The sequence below is a fragment of the Mus caroli genome, chromosome 19 (assembly GCF_900094665.2).
Source record: "Mus caroli chromosome 19, CAROLI_EIJ_v1.1, whole genome shotgun sequence".
Taxonomy (NCBI): Eukaryota; Metazoa; Chordata; class Mammalia; order Rodentia; family Muridae; genus Mus; species Mus caroli.
The window spans coordinates 35476941-35485437 of record NC_034588.1 but is presented as its reverse complement, the minus strand read 5'-3'; the positions used below and the strand labels follow the sequence as shown (position 1 = coordinate 35485437).

The following is an 8497-nucleotide window of genomic DNA, read 5'->3' as shown; positions in this document are numbered from 1 at the left end:
CTGAAACCTCATGAGCCCAGGCTGCTATAATCCACATTTCTTTTTTTTTTTTTTTTTTTAAAGATTTATTTATTTATTATATGTAAGTACACTGTAGCTGTCTTCAGACACTCCAGAAGAGGGNGNCAGATCTCNTTACGGATGGTTGTGAGCCACCATGTGGTTGCTGGGATTTGAACTCTGGACCTTCGGAAGAGCAGTCGGGTGCTCTTACCCACTGAGCCTTCTCACCAGCCCATAATCCACATTTCTTCTGGCATTAATATCTTTCAAACTCTCACAAGAATAGCGAAAAAAAAAAAAAAAGAATAGCGAATCAGAGTCTTCCTCCAGCACTCAACAGTTTCTCTAGTCCAAAGCTCCAATTGCTTTTATATTCCATCTCCAAAAAAAAGGCATAAAATTCACATGGCCAGGTCCATCAAGTGACACCACTCTCAGAACCAAATTGTGTCCTAGTTCGTTTGTTGCTATGAAAAATAACCCAGACCAAAAGCAACTTAGGAGAGAAGAGGGTTTATTTGGGTTACAAATCTAGGTTATAGCCCCTTATTTTGGGGGAAGCCAAGGCAGGGACTTGTGGAGAGCCTTTGATGCTGCTTCAAGGCGATTGGCAAGAATATTTACATTGAACTAGGACGAAGGAGTAGGCTCAGAAAAGAGTTTGACATTGGGCTAAGACGAGGCTCAGGATGACTGCAGCTGAAGAATGCATTGTATTGCTTGTGTCTTGGGCATCCTGATAAACCCCTAGACACAGTGATCACTGGACTTTGTTTGTGCCTTGCTTGTTCCTTCACTACTTTGTCTTTGACCTACAACTGACCCAATTTTTTATGTACCTAGAATGGTATAAAAGCAGACTGGAAAAAAATAAGCCCACTTTAGCACTGGGTAAAGTCATGTCATAATGTTGTTTGTTTTTCTTTAATCCTCCCTCCCTCATGACCCTGTTGACTGACTGAGCTGGCTTGGTCAGGGACTAAAGTATCTATCCTAGTCACATATGCGCACATCAGAGCAAAGAGACAGAAAAAAAAATCATATACCTACCCACCCATCCATCCATCCACCCATCCATCCATCCACCCATCCATCCATCCACCCATCCATCCATCCATCCATCCATCCATCCACCCATCCATCCATCCATCCATCCACCCATCCATCCATCCATCCATCCATCTTCATTTGCTTGCTGGTTCTCATCTAGCTTTCTCCTGTTTTATATAGGTACAAGCTTCTGCCTAGGGAACAATACCACTCATAATAAATAGGCTGGGTCTTTCTACATTAATAAACAAGAGAATCCCCTACAAACATGCCCACTGGCCAATCTGACCTAGACAATTCTGAACTGAAGTTTTTTCCGGGTGATTCTAGGTTGTGTTGGCAGTTTAATCTAACCAGTACACTGTGGAATCGTGATTTCTCAAGGATGGTTGCTTGTCTCTACCCCTGACACTAGTTTCAAAAAAAAAAAAAAAAAAATGAAGAAATGACAATTGTGTTGGAAAAAGGAATCAAAATGAGCTGTATTGTTTTTTTTGTTGTTTTTTTTTTTTTAAAGATTTATTTATTTATTATATGTAAGTACACTGTAGCTGTCTTCAGACACACCAGAAGAGGGAGTCAGATGTTGTTACGGATGGTTGTGAGCCACCATGTGGTTGCTGGGATTTGAACTCCTGACCTTTGGAAGAGCAGTCGGGTGCTCTTACCCACTGAGCCATCTCACCAGCCCCATGAGCTGTATTGTTATCTGAAGACAGACTGAATGAAAACTGCCCCATAGGCCCTTATATTTGCATACTTGGTCCCCATATTTGGACTGTTTGGGAAGGATCAGGAGGTGTGATTTTGTTAAAGGAGGCGTGTCAAGTAGTCTTTGAAGCTTCAAAACCCTATGCATGCTATTCCCAGTTAGCTGTTAGCTACCTAGCTTGCTCTATCATCTATTATCTATCTATCTATCTATCTATCTATCTATCTATCTATCTATCTATCCATCCATTCCTTTCTCTTGATCCCTTACTTCCTCCCCAGCCCTCTGTCTCATGGTTGGAGACAAGATGTAAGTAAGCTCTAATGTACTGCTTGTGGTGGCTATTTCTGGTTGTCAACTTGACTATATCTGTAATGAACTACAATCCAGAAATGGAGAGCAAATCTGAGATCTAGATCTTGAGGCTGCTTCCAGTCTCAAGACACAGGCTTTTGACTCAGACCTTGACATGAGATGACACATGCTTTTGATCCAGATCTTGAGGCATGGTGGCCATGAAAAGCTTAGGACCAGGAATGGTAGTATATGCCTTTAATCCTAGGAGACAGAGGCAAGCAGATCTCTGAATTCAAAGCCAGCCTGGGGCAAAGAAAGTTCCAAACCCAGGCATGGTAGTACACACTTGTAGTCTGGGCCATATCTTCTGCTGGAGGCCTACATAAGGACATTGGAAAGAGGAAGGTTTCATTCTTCTTTGCCTGCTTGCACTTACTTGCCAGCACATCTGCTGGAACCTTCTTCAGGATTCCAGCCTCTACAGAAGACCAGCTGAAACACCTAGCCTCATGGGACTGAGCAACTACTAGACTGTTGGACTTCCCACTCACAGCTGCCCACTGTTGGATTAGTTGGACTGTAGACTATAAGTCATTCCAATAAATTCCTTTAAATATACAGAGACATTCCATAGCTCTGTGACTCTAGAGAATCCTGACTAATATACTTCTCCAGCATCATGCTGGCCTGCCTACTGCCAAGCTCCCTGTCATGTTCATGGACTCACTCTCTCAACAATAAGTCCCAAATTAAATGCATTCTTTTATCATTTGCTTTGATTGTGGTGTTTTGTTACAGCAATAGAAAAGTATTTTTGTAATACTTGTTTGTTGAAACATAGTTTAATATATAATCCTGGCTGGCCTGGAAGACATCATATAGACCAGGTTGGCCTTGAATTTGCAGTGAACTTGTATACATAATAACATACATGTACACACAAAAAAAATTCTTCAAATACATGCGTGTAGACAGAAATGGTGTTTGTCTAATTAAAGAGTATGGCGACATATACGAGGTGTCTGGCTGGTTCAAAAGGCCACCTTCCCCAAATGTTATTTTCACTTCTTTAGGCCAGACTATTGTCTTCATGACTCTAGCCTTGGGTAGACTATTGTCTTCATGACTCTAACCTTGGGTAGACTATTGTCTTCATGACTCTAACCTTGGGTAGACTATTGTCTTCATGACTCTANTATTGTCTTCATGACTCTAACCTTGGGTAGACTATTGTCTTCATGACTCTAACCTTGGGTAGACTATTGTCTTCATGACTCTAACCTTGGGTAGAGCATCACTACAATATGCCCATGCAAATTCTATTTCAGGTACAGAGAGAAAAACGAACTCAAAGCCAGATCCTGATGACTGATAATACTGATATATAGAGGAAAGCATGACAGAATTTCCTCTAACACCAGGAATGAGGTAAGGGTGCCCTTTATCTCCATTCTTAATTCAAGTTGTAGCTGCAACAAAAAAGATCAACATAAGAAAACACACATAGAGGCTAGAGAGATGGTTAAGAGCACCAGTGCCACCTCCAATATATTTCTGTCAGCTAGATGTGGCACACATCCTTAATCTCTTTAAGTTGGGGGCCAGAGTGGTATACATAGTGAGTTCTAGGTCAGCCCAGCCAGGGATACATAGAGAGACCTTGTCGCAGATCGATGGATGGATAAATGGATGGATGGTTGGATGGATGGATGGATGGATGGATGCTGTGTGGGGTCACATGAGTAATCACATTATTGCCTATTTACGTGACCCAAAGGGAATGTTCATATACAACAGTATAGTATGTCAGCTGCTCTGAAAGGCTCAAAGCACTGACTATCTCATAGATTCCTTAGAGGAGAAATCTGAGCACCCCCACAAAAAAGTTATTCCTTTTTTCTAGATGTTGACTAAACCTGAAGGCACCAAAGTAATGAAGACTCATTTCCTCATAATTCTGTGTACAAGTTTTATTTTTCATAGTAATTGTTACTAGTGGATTTTAGTGAATTTCTTGTATTTACATTTTATATACACATTTATACTTGGTAGGTAAAGAAACTGTACAATAAAAAAAACATAAGGGAAAGAAATGCAGAGTGTAGGACCACCTTAGCAAACTAATACATGAAAATAAGATTAAATCTAGGCCAAGTAATAGAAATTCAATGAGATTACTCCCAGAGGTTATGTGCCTTTTATGAGAGACACCAATATCAAGGGGTAGTCCTCATGCTAGAACCTACTAAGAGTCTAGAAACTCCCTCACTGTTTTATTATACTGCCAGTTTCACTGAGCTGGCCCCTATGACAGGAGTGAATTCTACAGGGTTCCTGAGGCTAGAATGATCAACCCATAGGGTAAAAATATACGCACTTCCTCTGGTCCCATACTCCTAAGGCAGTTTATTATCCAATAAGGAAGAATCTCTGGCTTGTTAGTCTAAAGACTATATATATGTAATATCCACTACTAACAGAAATGTGTGCTTCTATGTTGTTTCAAACCAAATTGCAACATCAGAACAGTATAAACCTAATCAATAACCAAATAGTATTTTATACTGATATTAACCATAATACTCAAATGATTTAGGTTAGGTTAAGAAATTAAGAGTAATAAATTTAATGTCAATTCACCAATGATTAATAGTTTATCTGAGATGCCATTAGACTAAGAAAAAAGGTAAAATTACTTTTACTATTATTCCCATCAATTAGAAAAAAATATGCATAGAGTTTCACAAGTCTTAGACTTAGCTATATAAAGTTTTAAATTTCAAACTGAAATTAATAAAATTTGTTTCTATAGATAGAACATGGATTTTAACTAAAAAATTCAAGTCTTGTAAGTAGTGTGTTATCTCGAACTCTTAGAATTCATTGCTTTCTTATTCTTATTCTCAAAGTCAAGTCTTCAGTCCTCTAAAGTGCAAAAAGATCTTCCATTCTACCAGTTACCTAGTTTTTTTAATGTTAAGTTACTACATAACAATTTGCAGACAAGAAACAATAAGGCGAGAATTCTTTTGTGATAGAAATTACTTAGAGAAAGATTTCTTTTCAAAAACCAAGGGGACACAACACTGTGGGAAACTCCATAAGCAAAACAGGCAATAATGTCCACCAGTATTCCAGTTCTTGAGGATGTGGACTTCCCTGGCCTGCGAGCAAGGCAGGCAAGAGCTCCAGTGGCGGACGGAACTTACGACTCAGTTGTTTACTACTGGTCTAGAATATCTTCCCAAGCTCAGAACTGGAGATAATACATGTGTTCTATCATTTTTGGAGACTAAAGTAGGATTTAGCAATCCTATTCTGACTCCAGAAGTGCATTTGTAGTTAATTGTTAAAAAAGAAACGACATAAAAATTGAAGTTTCTGTGAAGCTATTTTTTTTAAAAAAATTATTGCATTAAAGTATTCACTCCAAATTATGGAGTATGTAATAGCCAACTAAGCCTTTTTCCTCTGAAAAATGGCTCTCCACAGGTACTTTTTTATTAATACTGTCAATAAATTATGCATTTCATTTACTTCAGCCATGGAATTTAAACCCAGAAGTTTTTCCAGCTCCTGATTCTTCTCTCCAACATTTCTTCCACGGTATCTACATAGGAAAGAGAAAACTTTCCCGGAAAACTACCTTTTGCATTTCAGTTTGTCACTAAGTCAAAGGTTAGCTCTTCAGAGCAGGGCTGGTGTTCTTCTCCCCTTCTTTAATGTCCTTTGCTACAGATGCAAAGACCTGCAAATAGCACGAAACAAAGAGATTTAAATAACCACAGGCATAAACACAGAAAGCTTTTCTGAAATATTAGCACTCTCAAGTCCTCATACCACCTTTTTAAAAGGTCTCTGGACAGGGTCTCACATGGCCCACACTGGCACTGAACTTGTTGCTTAGCAGAGGACGACTGAACGGCTGAGTTTGCTGCCACCTCACTGCTGAGATTACAGGCACATGCCCCCAATCCCAGGCTCCAGATCACCTGGTTTTTTATTTTGACTGAATGCTGCCATGCTCCCCACCGTCAACATCACGGACCAAAGTAAGCAAGGACACAATGAAGTGCTGTGGCCATGGTGTCTCTCACAGCACAGTGCACTGACTAAGACAAAGGTCATCCTTACTTACAGCTACACAATAAGATCAAGTCAAGCCTCGGTTAAAGGAGACCCTGACTCAAAACAACAAGAGGCCAGGATCATACATTATAAGCTTTTAGTACACAGCAGCTAGGGCTTTTTGGTGTTGGTCTCTTGTTTTTAACGTTTGTGTGCTTGCTTGCCTGGGTATGTGTGAGTGTGTCAGCATGTCTGTGCATGGTGCATGTGTGAGGTCAGTGCTCTCCTTCCGTTGTGTGGCACCCAGAGAATAATCTCATCCTTGTTGTCACCCATGGCAGCAGGCACCTTTGCCCTTGACCCACCTCGCCATCTCACAGCAGGTGTTCACTATAACATGTACACTATAACATGTGCCTGCTTGAAATCTCAAAATGACCCATGTCTGCTCGGGTGAAGGCTGACTACTGTAGTGTCAATTCACTACAATCCTGCAGGACTTTGTAAAGTAAAGCTGTAAGTTTAGGTACATAGAAGACAGAAATCCATTTTAAATTATCCCATTTCAAAACCAAATTTATTTTTAGTTTTACTAACATTTGTGATACAGATAACTGCGCTACAAAAGTCCACAGATAATTTTAACACAGATAATTAAGAGTTAAAAATAAATAAAGTCACTCTACCTGAGTCCATTTCCTGGTGCTATTCTGCATCTGAATGGCTGCAATGCAGCTGAAAAGCTTTTCTGATGTTATATCTTCTGGCAATTTGGTAAGAAATTGTGCTATATGAATAAAGTCCATCTGTAGGAGTATATCTTCATATAGCCGGAGGATCCCTAATCCAGTCCTAAATAAAAATTCCTCCCCATCTCTACAAAACACATCCCAGACTCGACAAGCCAGATCAAGTGGCAGTGATTTGCTGTACAATGTGAAGATCCTAGAGTTAAGGAAGAAACAGTTACTCAGCATGGACTGACTCCTTTAAGCATCAGGAGGGAAAAAGAAATATACAGGGATAAAAGGACAAATACATTAAGACATTTTTCCCAAAACTTGAATAGTGATAAATTAAGCAGTAAGTAATGACATTAAGTAAAATTACAACCTTACATGGAGATAGTCTGGAATAAACTGGGGTGTGGGAATGAGGGGGTAAAATAGTGTAATGGTTAGAGCCATGGGGCTCCAAATCAGAATGCTTGAGTCTGAATTTTTAATTTCCTAATGTGAGACTGAGCCCAATATTTACTCTTGCTGAAGGGAAGGTAAAGGAAAAGGCCCAAATGACTAGGAAGATATCATATTTGTTCAGGGTCATTATTTGCTTATCCATTTTTTCCATCAAAACATACAGCCAGTCTGAGTTCAGAGGGAGAGCACTGCCCATCATGCAAGATACCTGGGTATACCTGCATATGGTAGCACGTGCCTGAGACTCTAGTGCTTGGGAGACAGACTGTGAAGATCAGAATTGTGTCGCTATCCTCAGCTACACACGAAGTTTAAGGTCAGGATGAACTAGAAGCCCTAACTCAAAATTTATTAAAATTTCACAACTACTAAAAAATTTTTGTTTTTGAAATATCATGTGTCTGCCTGGATGTGTCTGTGCATGTAGTACCTGAGGAGACCAGAAGAGGGCATCCAATAATTCCCTGGGATTGGAGTTGTGAGAGAGCCACTTTGAGGGTGCTGGAACTTGAACCCAGCTTCAGCCAGTGCTGTTAACAACTGAGCTATCTCTCCAGCCCCAAATGCTCCACTTCTTATCAAAATTCACCAATGATACTAAAGTCAACTGGCTGTTGCTTACTACACAAATCCTCAGAATTAGAACAGAACATATTGGAAATAAGAAAATATGTATTAGCATCTAAATAGGGAATCATTTCTAATTGAGAACTTTTGATAAAGCTTTGAAAAACATCTCTTATTAAAGAAATACTACCATATAATATAGCTTTGCTGTGTTATGAATAAATGGAAACTACTTTTTTCTAAGATATTAGTATATGCTAGGCATTAAATACGTTCATCCATTACTACAACTCACTACAGTTCAAGATATTTCTATACTCTTTATTTAAAAAAAAAAAAAGAGTATGTATTTCTTTGTGTGCATGCCTGCATGGGTGTGTGCATGAGTGTGAGTGTGTACATGCTGGCATATACTTGCCATAATGCATATGGATGTCAGAGAACAACTCCTGGGAGTTGGCTCTTGCTTTGCACCTTGGGGAAGCTGAGTCTCTCTTGCTTTTGATGCTTTATTACTCCAGCCTAGCTTCCCTCCTCATGATTCTCCGTCTCTGCCTCCCAGACGGCCACTGAAAGGCTGTGATATGTGCCTTGCATCTGG

General features: G+C 39.7%; 1 protein-coding gene across 5 annotated transcripts in view; it reads right to left on the bottom strand.

Annotated features, from left to right (window-relative positions):
- Positions 1-5074: 5074 nt before the first annotated feature.
- Positions 5075-8497, bottom strand: part of Tbc1d12 (TBC1 domain family member 12) — a 74320-nt gene continuing 70897 nt past the window's right edge. For all 5 annotated transcript variants that reach the window (XM_021151623.1, XM_021151624.2, XM_029472731.1 and 2 more), the window contains 2 exons: positions 6817-7075; positions 5075-5810 (listed from right to left, as the gene is read on the bottom strand). In XM_021151623.1, coding sequence (XP_021007282.1) covers positions 5742-5810; positions 6817-7075 — 328 coding nt within the window. In that variant the 3' untranslated portion in view covers positions 5075-5741. The remainder of the gene's footprint in view (positions 5811-6816; positions 7076-8497) is intronic.